The sequence below is a fragment of the Lipophrys pholis genome (assembly GCF_963383615.2).
Source record: "Lipophrys pholis genome assembly, chromosome: 4".
Classification (NCBI taxonomy): domain Eukaryota; kingdom Metazoa; phylum Chordata; class Actinopteri; order Blenniiformes; family Blenniidae; genus Lipophrys; species Lipophrys pholis.
Genome location: NC_137637.1, coordinates 25,331,341 through 25,349,181, shown reverse-complemented (window position 1 = coordinate 25,349,181; position 17,841 = coordinate 25,331,341). Strand labels below are relative to the sequence as shown.

General features: G+C 39.7%; 1 protein-coding gene across 2 annotated transcripts in view; it reads right to left on the bottom strand.

Annotated features, from left to right (window-relative positions):
* Positions 1-2,137: 2,137 nt before the first annotated feature.
* nxph4 (neurexophilin 4) overlaps positions 2,138-17,841 on the bottom strand; it is a gene marked incomplete at both ends in the record, with an annotated part of 55,528 nt that continues 39,824 nt past the window's right edge. Inside the window, 2 exons of one of the 2 annotated variants that reach the window (XM_080462298.1) lie at positions 2,138-2,479; positions 2,744-3,527. In XM_080462298.1, the coding sequence (XP_080318424.1) occupies positions 2,460-2,479; positions 2,744-3,527 (804 nt within the window). Of the gene's footprint in view, positions 2,480-2,720; positions 3,528-17,841 lie in introns of those variants that run through there. The other variant, XM_080462297.1, reaches the window with a different exon arrangement.

Here is a 17,841-nt window from a genome sequence, read left to right as displayed (position 1 = left end):
TAAGTCTCCGTATAGACTCTGTGTAACAATGAGAGGATTTCCATCAAGCTCGGTGTCCAAACTGTGTGCTGTGCGTTAGATACACAGCTCTCCGCTGACCTCCATTTTAATGTCATCAATTAAGAACACAATAGTGTATTGAGCCAAAGTAAAATGAAGATTTAGTTTGCGTCGCGTGAGTTTTTGCTAATGAAATTCCGTGCACCAGTGGTATTGGATGAAGTATGTCGAGAGTAAAGATGACAAATCTGTGCCAAACAACACAAAGAGCTGTTAACAAAGAAACTGAAAAAGTCAAACTGGTGTGGGCAATCGGGTTAGTAGTTGAAGATGTTGACTTTTTCCTTGCTTTTAATTCAAAACATGTAAACTGAATGCACAGATAGTATCTTTTATGTTGGCAATGCTGGCGATATGACATTGTGGCACTGTCACCTCACAGTAAGAAGACTCATTTCTGGGTTCAGGGTATCGCAGTGTAAGGTTTATATGCCCTCCCTACTTGTGAGTGGACTTGACTTGAGTAAACTGGCCTGCTGTCGCAACCCAAAGACGGGCTTGTCCGTTGAGATTAAACAGTGAGTCTGAAGCTGCTTTCTCCTCTAGCAGGATTACTATTGCAACAACACATCATCAGGTTAGTGTGGTTAGTGTGAACCAGGGTGTGCTTTTCAGGCTGATAAATATACAAAATTGATACATTATTGTTGCAATGGTTTGCCTACTTCTATCCCTCTAATTTAAATGCTACACTAACTGATGGACTGTCATATTTCAGTGTCTAACTCAAATCACAACATAGGGACTACCATGATCCCTTGGCTGCGTTTTTCTCTCTCCAACATTTCTGTTTTATTAAGTGCATGCTCTTAGATATATCCCGTACGAAATTGTTAGAGTGACTGAAATCCTTTTCTGTGAAGCATTTACTAAATACAGCACATGAGCCATCATCATTGTTCTTTATAGTCATTGATATTTGCATGTATAAAAAAATCGGACACAACATCAATGAGGCATTGAATCTCGATTTCAGTGGTTGCTGGCATTTTCCTTCACCGTGTTTGATTATATGTGATAAGCTCATGAAACAAGCTGGAGTGCATAGGTCACTGGGTGTTGGGAGCATTTTAGCTCTAACCTGTGGAGTAAAGGAAGTCCTTGCTGTGCACCCTGGTGAACTTTCCAATTACACTACAATTACATCAGAGAGCGGCTGGAACTGCACTGAGAACACCTCTTCAAGCTGGTTTCAGTGTAAGTGTTGTGCTCACTCACACACAGACACACCATATTTTATCCCAAAACTCAAATTTGTCAACCTGAAAACAACAGATGTGTAACACCAGAAACTGACCAAAAGAGTCAAAGTTTGTGTGTTCATCTTGTATTTTGTATCCAGCGCCAAGATGGACTGATGACGGTGTTTTTTCCCCCACAAACAGCTGTGACCAGATCCAGGTCCATGAGGCTGTCGGGTAAAACAGGTGTAGAAGATAGATGGAGGGATGTTGGTGATGCGATCCCGGTTAGTGTTACCATGAAGCTGTTATCCTCAGCATACAGGAAACCTTGATGAGGTAAATCTTTTCAGGGAGCCAATAATAAAACACTGGCAGCAGTCATACAGCAGTCAATAACATGCGACAAAGCCACCTGGAGATTTACGCAAAAATGTTTACTCAGGTGTGCAATACTGTATTTGCTTGCCTGATCAAACACTGTGAAATCTGTCAGTCAAAATGCTTCCAATACAATCCTCATTTTACTCTCCAGTTTTAGGTTATGTGTAATTAAAACAAAAATCAGATACTTCTGATGGATTCTATTACTGTACATATCAACTCCCTCAAAAGAAGTAAAACATAATTTTTTTTTTTATCTAAGGACTCAAGTTTCATAGTTGGTTTTCATGTTCAAATTCAATCCGTAACAAACTTTCCTTCAATATGTTTGAGAAAATTAAAATTACGTATCTTCACTGGAAGCCTGAGCATGAAGTCCTAATCAGACCACATTGTGGCTTAATTCATAATAATGTCCTTGCTGAGTTAGATAACATGAATATGCAGCTCTGCTTGTGCCCTGCAATTGCGCTTCAAGCCCCGCAATAGAAGTGTTCACCCAGTGAAAGACAGACAGTTTAAAGAGATTTTAATGTGCTTTTTCATACAGTATATTGTATGCATATCCAGCATAGCATTTCTCATACATATAACTCTCTTATAGCCAGGGTTTGAAATGTAGAGCTGAGAGGATGATTAACAGTCAGTCTACCATAACATTACGTCTGCCATCCAGCGATGGCACAGCACAGCTTCCTCGGAGGCTCAGTCTGTACTCGACGGGCATAATACAGATCCCAGCTGTTTTTAACCAAATTCTCCAACTGCAGAAAGTAATAACACTGAGAAACAAATATCTAAAAACAATAAGTCTGCTGAGGTTGAGTACATTATTTACAAGGGAAAAAAAAAACCTGAAAGAAATAAAAGCAGAAGTTAACAAATACAAAGTTGGAAAACAAGTTAGAGGAATCAGCCATATCATAGCCACCGATAACTCTGATTATACATGATTTAAATCCACAATTCACAGCGGTTTAGAGGCAAACAAAATTGTCCCCTGCTTAGTCGTTGTAATCAATATGACTATCATTTCCATCAATATCATTATACTCATTTAACATAGTCTCTTTAGTCAGTTCAAGTCTTCAAAACTTAACCAAAGTAAGGGTGCTCACTTTGGAAGTTGTGATCCGGACACACTTTCTGCACCAGCTTGTAATCGATGCTGAAGAAAGAGATGAAGATGCAGATCACCTTGAAAGGTTTGGCACAGAGCCAGGCAGCGTGGGACTGGGTGTGCTCTGTGAAGCAGGTCTGAGAGGGGTCGTACAGGCAGGGTTTGGACTTCTTGGACCTATTGGTTTTCTCATACTCGACTCGACAGTTAAAGGTCTTTGGCTCCTTGGGGTCAATGGTGGACTGGTGTGTGTCCTGGAACTGGACATTCGACTGGGTGTGGGTGTGCAGCTGCTGCTGCTGAAGGACCTCAAACTCAACCACTTTGGTCGGCGGTACGATACTGACCGACACGTTCCCCAGGCTGGACGAGTTGTGGCGGAAGTAAACGGTGAATGTCCCATTGATGTGGTCCACAATCTTCCCCGTCACCAACAAGCTGAACTTCGCGGTCTTGACGTTGAAGTAGAAGTCCCCCCAGCCAAAGATCTTCTTGGTCTTCATGGCTGTCTTGAGTGAGGGTTTGCGTTTGGAGCGATAGCCTGTCTGGTCCAGTAGCAGGGACTGGTTTCGAGCAGGGTCATACGGGTTAAAGAAATTGTAGGTGGGTGGCTTGGATTTCATGGGCGTTTGGTCAATGGACGTGGAGAAGATGCGTGTTTGATACGGGGGCTTAACCACTCCTCCCACCGGGCCGCCACCGATGCCATATGGAAGAGTCTTCATCACAGACCCTACTGGGCTCAGATCTGAAAAGTCCACTTGCTTCTCCAACCCTTGGACCTGTAGCAGAGACAGAAAGAGAAATAAAATGCTTTACTGCTGAGGTAATGGCTTTTATCTTTCATTTATCATTCCAGCAGATTGCTCTTAAAAGTTACTCTACCAGAAAAAAATCTTTAAAATATACTTCCCATAAAAGGTATCACTTCTGCAGAGGGAATAAGCCAGGACATGAAAACAAGACCATTGCCACTAATTTGTTTCCACATTTTCACAAATTTCCAACAGGCAGTTGCCCAAATCAATCATAACAAAGTCAATACGTTTACAAACAAACCAGAATTTGGATCCATCAGACTGTGCTTATGTGTCGCTAACTGACATCATCTTCGGAAACCTGCGTGAATAGGTATGTATATGAAAGATGGCGTCGCAGAAGTTCCGGCAAAAAGATTTGACAGAAAAAAAAGAGTATTAAAGTCACAAGAATGGTCTTAAATGTGGTGAAACTGATCGCTGATCGATTTTCCAGTTGCAATTCGAGATCTTAGGAAACTGAGTGTACAAATGGGATTTTGTACACACAATGCTGCCGGTGTCTTCTGGGGTTTGTGTGACGCTAAGATGTCAACAAACTGGAGATGTTCCGTGAAATTTAAATGCTGGAAATATGTGTTTGTATGAGTGCAATGATGAAATTCCTTCAGAACGGTATCAACAACGTATTAGACATCAACAACTAAAACTGCATCCGAAAATTTTTCAGTATTCATGTAAGGATTCTGGTAGAGTAACTTTAAAACATGTTTAGATTGAAGTGACAAAACCTCTTAGAATCAAAACATTTTGGCCATACTGGGTAAAAAGTATAAAAAACACACGGATGTTATGGAGCCTTAAATACAGTAGAACATTAGACTGGAAAAAATTGGCCAGAGAATAGCAGACCTCTTTATACTCAACTAAGTTGTTCCTTGAAGTTCAAACAATGGAATCTAAGTGTAATCATCAACGAAGGTCTGAATTTAACCAAATTTAACAAAACAGCCCTTATACCCTAAGCTTAGCACTCACCCAACCAAATCTTAATCACAGTGTGAATGCACCGACTCAAAAATGATGCAATTACGAGTACAGCAATACTTTAAAGCTGGGTAAAAATACATTTTGGTTGCTTATCTAAATATGCTTATTTTGTTGTCCGTACGGTCAAGCAGTCGAGGCATTCAACCACTCAACCAACATGACAGAAATACGCTATGATTTTGATAGTGCTCTATACTTTGTTGACACAGCAGTTAGCCACAATCTGTAAAGTGATATTATTCATGAAATCAACCTGTGTGTCAAATTTCTAACTTATTTAAAAAATTGAAAATTGATCAGGAGTCATGGCCCCATTAAGCCGGAGCATTGCATATAAAATAGATAAGGTTAAAATGTTTGGTGCCTTGCTCAAGGGAACTAAACATCAGCGAGTGCGCATCGCTATTTCCTTATTTCGCATACTTTTTTATTACCTGGAGGACAAGGCTGCCCGTGGTAAAAACTATAAAACAACCTGCAACTACTCATTCTCAAAGGACATTATTTTTACTTTCAAAGTTGCAAGCAGAAAAGATCAACGAAGCAAACAGCAAAGTTCAGTTTAAACCAAATATACACAATGTTAAATAATTCTTTTATGTCATATTTAATTTGGCACACTCTATTATAATTTGAAATGTTGTACAGGTCACTGTTTCATAGTACTCTCTCTCTCTCTGCCACGCGCAAGTTTTACTTTCACAGGCATTCCAGGCGTTAGATGTTGCGGCGTTTCATCTCCCGAATTCGAGAAAACAAAACCATCTATTTTTGTTAACACACTTTAATTTTGTTGTCAGTGTTGCTCCAGAGAGCAAAACAACTCCGCATGTAAGGTAATGGATGTGATTCTTTGTTTGTTCAGACAGCCTTCTGCCTTTAATCCACAGCCTAGGTGGTTATTCACGGGCCTGATTGACTGGAAATCTTGCTCTGCACTCTTTCATGTCTCATCAATCACATCACTGCCACGCTCATCCATATGCATATGTGTGTGTGTGTGTGCGTGCGCACACTTCGGGACATGCACAGTGAAGAGCGCAGGCACCGTTTGCACACGTGCAGACTTCAAGCTTGAAGCTGTCACGGGGTGACAGTGAGAAGTATTGCAACTTCTCAGAAGGGTTACGTGCATTTCCCTTGAGGATGCATTTGGATGGAGTTTAAAACTATTCTCTGAGCGAATAAACAACCATCCCCCATGATGCACATAGACAAGCGGACGCAAACATACACCGCCGCCGCCACACGGAACGAATACAACATAAATAAAGTCATAAATCAAGTATAGGAGCAGATCTTTGTACTTATTCATGCAAGAACAATTTCTGTCTTCCCACATTTCCATCCAGGGCAGTGCAACCGACAGGCCTGTGTGAAAGCTATCCCCATCTTTCATCAATCACTGAACCCAACAACAACTACATATGGCTGTTTGTGGATGGAAAAGTGCAACACTCAATCCAACTCCTAATGTATTCAGTCATTCAATTAATGTATCTATTTCTGTTGGTCATTCATTAACATGCTTACAGAGCTGCTTTCTAAGTAGATTGATCGGGAAGAAAATAACTGAAAGTTTATCGACCACTGGAAGAATGAATTACCAAATAAGAAAGGTTCTGATAAATGGACAGTGACTCGGATAATGTCTCACTGAGGATTTTTGACAGACCCATATTGCCATGACAGCGGGCCTATGCAGAGGCGTTGCAATTTAAAGTTGGCGAGCAGGTGACGTGAGCCGACTCTGGAACGGAGCTGCAGTTCAAAAAATAAAATAAAAAATATGAATACGTACGGCAACAACTAGTGTGTACAGCACATGCAATATGGAAACTTCTGGTGAATGCGCTGTCAGCAGTGCTGTCAGCTAGCTCCATGTGTTGCCATCTGTCAGGCCAACACTCGGCTGGTGCAGCCCTCATCATTTCTCTCGTTCGTGGTGCGGCGCTCAAACCAGCACAATCATCATAATCCTTAACCATCTTCAGCAGGAACATCACACCACGGACTTCCAGCTCTAACCTTCGGGGTCAGCCACACGGAGCTCAGAAATGATTTCACGTTGGGGTCGGCATGACTCTTTCTGAAGGGGCGAAAAGCAACTGTACGCAGTCAGCAACTTTAACAAACATTGATTGAGTGCAAAAAGATGAGTATGAGAAAAGGGCTTCTTCTTCTGTGGCATGAAAGTAATAAAATGCCAACAAAAGCCAATAAATAGATGGACTTGCTATTAGCATAAATATGATTTTTTTTTTTTTGGGTGCTTGACAGTAAATCCATTTAAAGGGTGAGGATTTGTTAGAAGAAATATCAAATATTTTCTCTTGACATGAAATCCATAAGCTATAGACTTTTTGAAACAGCGGATGTTTGCTATAAGGTCATACCAGGCTGCAGCAGTCAGACAAAGACGGGCGGTTTGAAAAATAATGCCTCATGCTTTTCTTCCTTTTCAGTCCGTATTCATTGCAGTTACAATGAGTGAGAAGTAACTTTTAGAGCAACAGCCAGAGGGGTACCGTTGGGTTGGTGGAGAGGTGATGAGTTTAAGTTCACCCAGGTGTACATGCACAACCGAGTGCTTTATATGAATACACGTAGATGTGTGGGACACACTTGAAAGAAACACACATTGGTATGCAAAAGACTTGCCAGCCGTGGGCAAAATATATATTTTGTTGACTTTTGAAGTGGAGAGAAATAATTACAACTGCAGACATTATAAAGGTGTTTTTCATTAAATGTTAATGCACTGCTACCTTTTTATTTCTTTCACTCGCAAAAACACTTCTCTGGCCTAAATTGGCTCCTTAAGACTTAAAAGATTGGTCAACAATCGGCATTTAGAGTTGTTAGCAGGTGATTTCAAAACTTGGTCTGGTCTTCGAATAGGAGCAGGTTGGAGATGGAACACCTGACACTCAGTCAAGAGGGTGAAACTAAAAAGATTTCAAGAACAACGCAGTCACCCAAACGAGGCAGCGACAAGTTTTCTCCTTGAACTGCCACAACGTCCAAAAGCTCCATCTTTTAGAGTGACCATCACAATGACACTTAATATCTGTGTGTAAGACATTCCAAAAATATCTCTGCAGAGAAGATTACAATTTCTAAATCAAGAGCAGAACAATTGTCGGTCAGTTTACTGGTTTCCATAAGGGAAGTTCCCGTTGTGTCAACCAACACCTATAACAATTCACCCGTTTCAGTTAGATAGAAATGTTTTGTGTGATCGTTGCATAAAATGTATGTTTAGTTTGATGATCACCGTTTAATGAATGTGCTAAAATTTCCAATAAATCATAAGACAACTATTATAGAAAAAATGTCAAGAGCCAAAAGGTTACCAAGCCACTGACTGATCAATCAACCAACCAACCAACCAACTAAAGTTATGCAACTAACTAACAGATGAAAAAAAATGGATCTTCCAGCAAACTATTCAACCAGTCAACTGCATTAATCAGTAAACTACCAACTAACCGACCCACTGCCTCATCTTACTTAAATCTGGACCAACCCAGCCAAGAAAAAAACAGCTCCTTTAAGAGACACAATCCCAGTCAGCAGTGTGCATCTCTCGTCGGCTCTCAGTCTACTTCACATGCCTGAAAGACAAAGATCAGCAAAATTGCAAATCACCTGGAGGTGTTGCTACGTGTTGACGTGCAGCAATCTGTACTGTGAAGGTTTACACGCGTCAACATGGAGTTAGTATTTCCTCCATTAAGGAGTGAAATTCCTGCATGGTCGGATGTTTAGAGCATATCGAAGCAGAAAATAGAATAAGTTTTGTGGTGGACTTATACATATGTATGATCCCAGCAACTCAATAACAGTACAATCATAGAGACAACAATCAGATTACAGTGCTGCGGAGATAGAGGGAGATGGTGAAGAAAATGTTATTAGTGGAGAAGTAAGATGAGGAGAAGAGGGAGTAAGGAGATCGTGTACATTTTATAGGAATGGGAAGCATTAATCATCTTTAACTTCATTTGGAGGCTCATATGAGTAAAAAGCATCCTTAGCTGCTGCTTAAGTGGGAGGCCTATAACCTACCTGAGAGTACAAGCAAGAATGAAAAGTCAGGATTGTTCAATAAGGAACATTACGCTCACAGCACCGATAGGAGTGACACAAGAAAAGGACAAGGCTCACCTATAGGTCGATAGAAATGGACTTGGTGAGAGACTGAAAGACCGGGAAAAGGTAAATGACTTCACAGTAACTTATTAAATAAGGTCAGCTCAGCTCCACAATTGACATACGAAACTTGAAATATCACATGTCGCTACAATTAAGATCTCTTTTCATCATTATGGAATCTCTGGATCAATGGCAGCACCTCTGTCTCGGCTCCCTCTTCCTCTCACTCTCTCTGTCTATCGGCTATCTGATCCTCTGTCTGCACTTCACTCACTCTCACACTCATCCATAACTTCCACACCTTCCTGATAGCGAGAGTATTCAGAGGAAATGAACTGCGCTCCTCTGCCCACAGCGGACTACCGACTCGCTTCGTCGTCCCCTCTCTGCCCCCCCTTAAGGACTGATGTGGAGATGAGAGGTGCTTGTCTCTGAGCTCTCTCCCAGGCGTGTTCCTTTGCTTAATTGGAGTTTTATTGGTGACAATCAATTCATTTCTATCTGTGCTCCAGGCTGCATTGATCTGCTGTCACGCAGAAGAGTCAAATGTACGGTTCCACTCCCACCGCACTACAAACCACAAGCACTGATACATTCAACTGAGTTGTTTTTTGGTTTTTTTTAAGCTTCCTCTTTCAAGTGATTTCTTAGCTTGTTGTGATTAGAAGACCGTTTATCTCATATTTCCTCTTGCCGGACTAAGAGAAGCTGCAAAGTATCTATAAGCACTATCTGAAGATAAAATGTAAGGCCAGGAGTAGACATTAGTTTTTACTTTGAAATCCCTCTTCACCATTTATTTACCATTTATTTGTTCAGACCTGTGCGGGTAAAAAGCCATCTTTTTGTAGTTCCGCACTTCAAAGATACATTTTGTAAATATATATTTATAGATGAATATAAAAATTCCTCTCCATCTGCCTCTGCTTAATGAAATGTTGGAAAGTGATGAAAATTTTATGACTTTCATTTCAACCATCACCTTTTATTTTCATTTTGGGCGATGACCCTGACATTTTTGAATGAATAACAGTATCTGAGTGAGTCAAAGGGTTACAGAGTTTTTCTGGTTTCTCCTGCATCACTGGGAACTTTGCTGCAGTGTATGCAAGATTTACAACCTGGTGTTGAATCACTGCTGTAGACTATGGCCTACATCAAAATACATATTGATTGTGATTTGCTTTTTCTCGAGGACAGAAGTTTAAGTAAACCAGCATTAAAACTACTCATTGACAACTAGAGGTGGCGAAATATCTCACATTCACCACTGAAGTAAAAGTACAGATATTACAAAAAAGACTAGAAATTAGAACTGTGGATTTAATGGATTTAAGTAAATGTAAGAAAATCCATCCAGACATCATACATGCATGCACACACCTATGTTTTATTGTGTCTTATTGTGACATTGTCATTTTATTTTGGAAGAAAAAGTGCTATGGAAATAACATTTAAACAAAATAGACAAAACCCAATGAGAACATCCAAACTTAGCACAGAAAAGCTTCCTGGACTGACCCAGACTAGTGCTAACGCTACAATCTTTGGTCTGAAATGTGCATAAATAACTGTATTGACAATGATAGTGAATGATGGAAATGCATTAATCGACTATGATACAATTATTGTTTCATAAACCTTTTTCTTTTCACCATGGAGTCTCTAATTTTCAGTATTAAGACAAGTTTTAACTTAAACATTATATAATTAATTTAATGGGAATAAAGAAAAAGCTACTATGTGTAATGTAAAACTGTAAATAAATATCTATTATTGTGGAACACAGGAAGCTCATTTTTGTCTTGTGTTTGTTTATTGTGTCACCCTCTGTAAAGGTTTGAGAAAGTATGAAGACAGTTATGATATGGTAAAGAACTGGCGATTCAGATACTTGGAAATCAATATAGAAAAGATTCATGGGTACAGATACAGTAGAAAATAAAACATTCATTTATAGAACAATGGTGAGACACCACCACATATGCATGTATGAATGCCAATAATAATAAGCGCTGTGTTTATTTAAAGGCAAAGCATCAACCAAGCCTAAGTTGGAAGCACCTATAATAGGGGTCAGTATTTTAAAGTCGCTGACAACAGAGCTGTTCCCTTAAATGTGAGGGAACGTTGCTTTCGCAAGTGATTGGCAGTAGTCAAGTCTTTAAACTCCAGTTTTAATCACTAACATGACAAGTTACAAAGCGATACCTCCTTAGTGAGTGGTTTCTGAGCAACCCCTGCTATCATGCTTCATGGACGCTGCGGCGCACACAGTGAAGCAGCTGGGTGAAGTGGAAAATAGATCACAGGTTGTGAAGGTTAACAAATCCGTCATGCCGCTGCTCTCATAGCTCTGAATCACCTGAGTCAGACACAGTGATGCATGATGACAAAAGCTCAAAAATGTTCTCCTGGAAGTCATGCATCACACGTGAAAACACAACGTTACAAAAAGAATCACTTTTTCCTTTTTTTTGGGCCAAGAGTACTGATACAAACAAATAGTTGAGGGAGTTTGTACACAACAATGTATTTCATCTCATGCGGTAAATGGACACGTCATGTCATAGATATTGTGGATTTAAAAAATAAAATATGAATGTTCTTTTTAAGCTAGAAAGGTATTGTGTACTCCTGCAGCCAAAATGAACCAGTATGATATGTGTAAAGGTGTATGGGGTTATTTTGTAAATGCACTCTGCCACCATAGATTGGTTAATGCATCTGTCCTCCTGGTGCCAGGCGGCTGCAGGGATTTAATGTACTGAATGGGAGTATTTCACGTCATAGAAAGCCGTTGTGAACAACAGATGCTGTCAGATTATGTTTTATTCACAATAACTTAGAAATAGGAGCAGACTCCTCCAGAAAAGTGCTTGCTTTCACCAGGCTATGCATACATTTCAATGACAGTATGAGTAGTCCCCCCCCCCCCAACAGTAATTACTTTATACAGAATTTAAAAAAGACTGCATTGGTTGATATTGAAGTCATGGGCATTCATAATAATAACATTTGTAGAAATCTGACTTGTCAGCCGTTCTGAAACTTCGATTCCGCGTAAAACTCAAACGAGTCAAATGAAACACACAACCCAGATCTAATACATCTGCTCAGGTGTTGGCATATACTCAAACTATCACATTGCAAATTTTTACTCCTCAAGTGAGTGCTTCGAAACTGTGTGAAATGTGTAAATGCTGCGCCCTGAACACCTTTTGTGCACTGGAGCTGGCGCCACTTTGCTAATGTGCTGCTAAAGCTGGACTTTCAGTTCAGTGCACCAGAAATGTGACTGAATAGTGAATGAATGTCTCACCTGTGCACACTGCACTCGTTTTCGTCGGCACCAAAAATAACGTTCAGATGGGCATGGAAACAGCTGGAGGTGCTGCTCATGCTCGTTTTTTGTGTCAACGCATTAACAGAATTAGAGGAACTATTTGAGCATGAGAGGGGAAAACTAACACAATCAACAAGTGACAGTCATGATACAAATGAAAGGACCTATCACAGTGAAATCAGACACTTGAGGCCCAACCACCGGGCACAAGATGCACAGCAGGCTTGTTTAAAAAAAAATAAAAAATAAGAAATCCTCAGCCAGACTCGCAAGTAATAATCAGAACACACAACAGCGGGTCGTAAAGTCAAGGAACCACAACTGACACACAAAAGCAGAAACACAAAGATGAATCACGATGATGCCTTCGATCTATGTGGCTGTCAGGCATTAGCTTAGGAGCCAATACTTTTGGTTGAATCTCTAAACTGTCTTCAAACTAAAAAACATGGCTGACTGAACCACTTTTTAAACAACTCAACTTTTAGCAAACCAGTTATTTATATTAAGTCTATTTAAAAAAAAATAAAAAATAAAAAATGCAGAGAAATAAGTTACTATGATGTTCTTTCGAAAAAAAACAAAAAAAAAAAACCGAAACAATTTACAGAAACAGCCTGTTCAGGGTGTAATCTGCATTCATCCCCAATCAGTTTCTGACATCTCTGCAATCGCGAGTTGCAGAGGGTGGATGAGTTGAGTTGAGCAACCCGGCCAAACTAGTACAGACACAAATCACTTTACACCTCGCAAGGGATTATTATATATGAGGAGAAAAAGTACTTACAAGAAGTACTTACACCTACATTTAGTAATTAATTATCATTGGTAATGTCCCAACTTGTACTTGGCGGACTTGAGGTCCAATTCTCCAGTGTAATATTTCACATAGACCTTTTGTGTTGGTTGTGGGACATGGACTTTTAAAACACCGTTAATATTTTAAAAGAAATATGAATTACTGCTATAGAACATTATCGACCAAGACAATTTCCATTTGATAGTCTTCAGAGCTGCACCATCGGATGAAAAGGTGCTTTGGGCTTTTAAAGTACAGGAACCATCACAGGAGCTTCCCTGTAGCACCTCAGGGCAGACCCACAGGTCTCATACCAGGGATGACAAATCCCATTTGTTATGAACATGGCAGAACTCCCATGGATATACGGGACGTGACTGAAAAGACGATCAGAGAAGCAGAACACGAGAGCTGAGTGACAATGGATGTGTTGATGTTCATGGACAGGATGGAAGCTGTTCCCTTATCCATTCACTAAAAGACCTTTTAATACTTCCAAAAAGGAGAGAAATGGCAGCTATGATAACAAAAACACATCAAATACAAATGTGTTAGGTCCATTTAGTGGTGCAGTGGTTAGCACCCCAGCCACGCAGTGAGAAAATCCCTGGTTCGAGTCTGTCTTGCATGCTTGAGGTTCCTCCTGGTTCTCTGGTTTCCATCCACAGTTTAAAAACACATTTGAGTTTAAATAGTGACTGAAAATTGGCTGCAGGTGTGGATGACTGTGGCTCTGTGTTTACACCTTTGCTCTTGGCCTTCAAACACACCGTAACCTCAACTTGAACGATGCGTGGACGGTGTTGTGTCTCGGGCATGTTCAGTTCATACAAGCCACGACTCTGCTCTGCTTTACTAAAAACCCAACAATAAAAAAAGAAACTTTTTAACTTTTAACCCCCCACCCAGCCATTCCAAATAGAAAAAAAAACAAAAAAAACAGGATAGATGAAAATGACATTTAATTACAAAAGGCAAAATAAAGCCAAGGGGGAAAAAGATAAACCAGTAGGGGGAAAAAGGAGAGAATGATAGAGCGAGAGAGAGAGAGAGAGAGAGAGAGAGAGAGAGAGAGAGAGAGAGAGAGAGAGAGAGAGAGAGAGAGGAGAGAGAGAGAGAGAGAGAGAGAGAGAGAGTAAAAGTGATTTCGCAGTCCAGTGGTGTCGCTGGATTATCATGAAAATGAAAGCTACTGAGTCAGGGAGTATCGGAGAGCAAGGAAATGGAGCCGAGACCGATAACACAGTAAGGGAGAGAAAGAAAACGAATAAGCGAACGAGTGTAGAGAAAGCAGAGAGGTCTGTAAAACAATATGAGGCGAAAGTGCAAAGAAAGAAAGAAAAGGTAAAAAGACAATATATATACGACACACGGTGAGATTATGAGAGCAATAAGACAAAAATGAGAATCACTTCACCCCATAGAGAATAATCAGAGGTTTCTTGAGAAGTAATATCAGTAATATTGTTTCAAGAGGACCAGCTCAGTTCTGAAATAATTTTACTTAAAGAAGCTGTAAAATGTTTTATTTGTTATTTCTGAAGAAGTTTAATCAAGACTCTGTTTGATCATCAACAAAAGTTTCACTTTATATATTTTCAGAATATAGAGCACTTCAAAATAAAGTTCTGTACGAGGAAGAAAGAACGAAAGAAAAGAAAGAATGAAAGAAAGAAAGAATGAGAGTCCTCTGCCATCTGATGTTCACACAAGAGGATTTATGAGGGTATTGTGTGCAGGCTTAAGTGTAATATTGCTGACAATATTGCAAAATATTGCAGATCCTACTAAAATTAGACCAAGACTGAAATTTAGAAATCCCCAGTTGTGCTGTGTGAAGTACCACAAGTACGGTAAGAAAACTAAAATGTGCGAATGCGGGTAATTTTTTTTTTTATTATTGCTCTCGCACAGTGAGGAACCTGTTTAGGGTCAGAAGTTCCGTGGTTCACGGTAAAATACTTGACCAGGTTTCATTATTCTTAATCTCTTTGGGTCAGACAGTTTTATTAGGCAGGTGAAGTTATTTAAAACATTCTGCTATTTTCCCATCCATCCATATTCATCACAGAGTAAATACAAAGAAACAGACAACCAGACACATTCAAACCTTCTAGCAATGTTTAGAAAAAAAAATAATGACAGTGTTTGACAGTATTTGAAATCTAGAGAACCTGGATTCTTATTCGCAGACTTGAACTGTGGCTACTCTCACCGTCAGTGCTGTAGCATGTGGCATTGTATTGTGGTCCTCGTAGGTCCACGAGCTGGCATGTTTCAGATGTTACCCTGCTCTGTTACAAAGAAAAAAACTGCAGTTACACTAAAAATAAACCGTATTTACTAAATAGGGAGGGAATACTCGTCCCCTCAGCAGTTTCCTGAAAGGCGGTTTGCATAATCTGCCCCACCATCCATAAAGACACGTCCATACAGAGATTCATTCTACAGGCAATTTAGTAACATAATTTCAGCTAATATGCATTACACCAGTTATTAAAAAAAAACAAAAAACAAAACTCACAGGTGCTTAAGGAGAACATGCAAATTTCAAAGGCCAACAAGCCTGGAATCGAACCAGGGATATATTCTTGCTGTGAAGGGAGAGTACTAACCACAGCAACACTGTGCAGCTTCATCCTATGACACGTCAGCCTTTCACCACTTATAACAGAATTATTACAGCCGCTAGACGTCAGAACAAACGTGTAGGCTGCGTGTTTGTAAAGTTTTTACAACCAACCTATTTATATCGAATGCCCTTAATGATATTCGTACAAAGGATATTCCCATCTGTCACTGTCAAGACAAACAAGCATGAACATTGTGCATAAGTAAATGATTGAATCAAATGAGAAGCTCCACATTAGGATTTTTTCTTCTGTCGAGCCAAGAACGAGATGAAAGGCTCCAAAACAGCTACCTATGTGCTAAACAAGAAGGTGACTCGCAGGTCAGTCAATTTACACATGAATCACTCACAGCAAACATTTTTAGAATGTTACACGTGAGCCTTAAGCCACTGGCCACGTCCGTACATTTGTGTGTGTGCTCCTGCTGAACCAGGCTAAAACAAGGCACTTGAACAAACAATGGCGCTCCCGTTAACAGGATCGTTTCGGAAATGCGGTGGGATTGTAACACTATGTAAGACATCAACCCAGGAGGCTGCACAAACAGCGAGTCGGAACAGCTGCCAAATGAGCACACAATGCTAACAACATGTCAGTGCCAACATTGTGTGGGAGTTTTCATTCATGTATGTTCAAACAACACCGCAACAGTCATTATTGTTATTAATGCATTAGTTGACAACTCCAGAACAAAACCGCATAAAAAAAATTCAAAGGATTAGGAGGAAACCTTGTATTTTTCTTTTGAGCATTTAGCATTCCGCATAAATGTACAGTATGTGAATCAGCAAATCACGTCCTTAAATTTTGATATACCTACAAAAAAAAATATATCCAAGACACATCTGTGCGGCAATGATACAAAAGTACAAAAATTGGGGTATCTTGAAGGAATAAAAAAAAAATAAAAATGCATCAGCAACAATTTACCAGGGGGGAGGATGGAGCGTCACCATCCTCCAGCTTCAGGGGTATACAGGGAAAGGGATTGTTACCTCTTGATTTTAGATCTTGAATCTTTTTAACATGTGTTTGGTGATTTAATAAAATCCAGAGCGGATGCTACAGAAGTTTACATGCTCTGCATGCACACAAAAAATACTACCAGCAAGACAAACAGGAATAATCATATGATTTGCCTGTGGCCACGATGGAGAGATTGGATGGAGGGCTGGACATGTGAGCGGAGGAAATTATCAAGATATGATGACGTTATAGAAAAAGAAATCTTTACAAAAAACAACACAATCCAGATATTCTGTGGCAAAGTGACCAATAATGTAATAATTGTGGCCATTGTAAATGTAAAAAAACTTGCCAATGGCATAATAAGATACTTAAGTGTTTATCAAATTAATATTTTGCATTAAGGAGTAGCATTTTAAAAAATCCTTCCAAAATGTAATAACTGAAGCTAATATTGTAGAAATACACATACAGGGCAGATTTCTAGATTTTGAACAATTTTCTTTTAAGAATGTTTTTATAGTCGATGGCATAGTTGACATATTCATTTATGAACTCCACCAAGGAGGTTATATAATCACCCACGTTTATTTGTCTGTCACTCTATTACTATGCAAAACTGTAGATTTTTCTTTTGAAATATTTTATTTTATGACTGGCAAGTTGTTAGGCTATTTGGTTTTATAACATTCAAAATGGCCAAAATAATATCACTAGTGGCAAATATGTTGTTCACCAAAAAGATATTATTGGTTGCTATACACCTTCTTTACAAACAGACAAGGTTTCTGGTGGTGGTTCAGTCTTTCCCGTTGGTAGACCACTTTCCCCTTGTGTGTTTGTACAATAGCATATCTTTCTAAGTGCAAATCTTTAACAGATTAGCAGCACCGCATCATGAATTCTAACACTTCTACCAAAATAAATAAATAAATAAAACTAAAAGACTAAGAATGTGGCAAAGCCAGCCATGTTGTTGACACAAAACAATGACTTATCTGCGGTACGGTAAGGTTTAGGGCGATATTACAGTGGAGCTCAAACCAGGTACTGTGATAATATGAGATCTGCAGCACCGGGAAAGGCGACTAACTAAGGGAAATCAGGCAACAATCCGGTACAAGCCCACAGCAGCATAACAACAATTCCAAGCAGCTGTGATCCCATCTGAAATATCAAAAAGAAATCTGCTGCTGAAGCCGTCCTCCTACCTGACACCCAGCTCACAAAAAGCCAAGAGGATGAGTATCAGGGAGAGATTTGAAACCTCCTGCCGGAATAGCTGGATGCAGTTCATTTGAAGCATTAGGCCTGTTCTTAATATCAGCTTGATTTATTCAAGAAAGATGTAAAATGTATTTTTCATCATGCTTTTCGTGCCTCGGG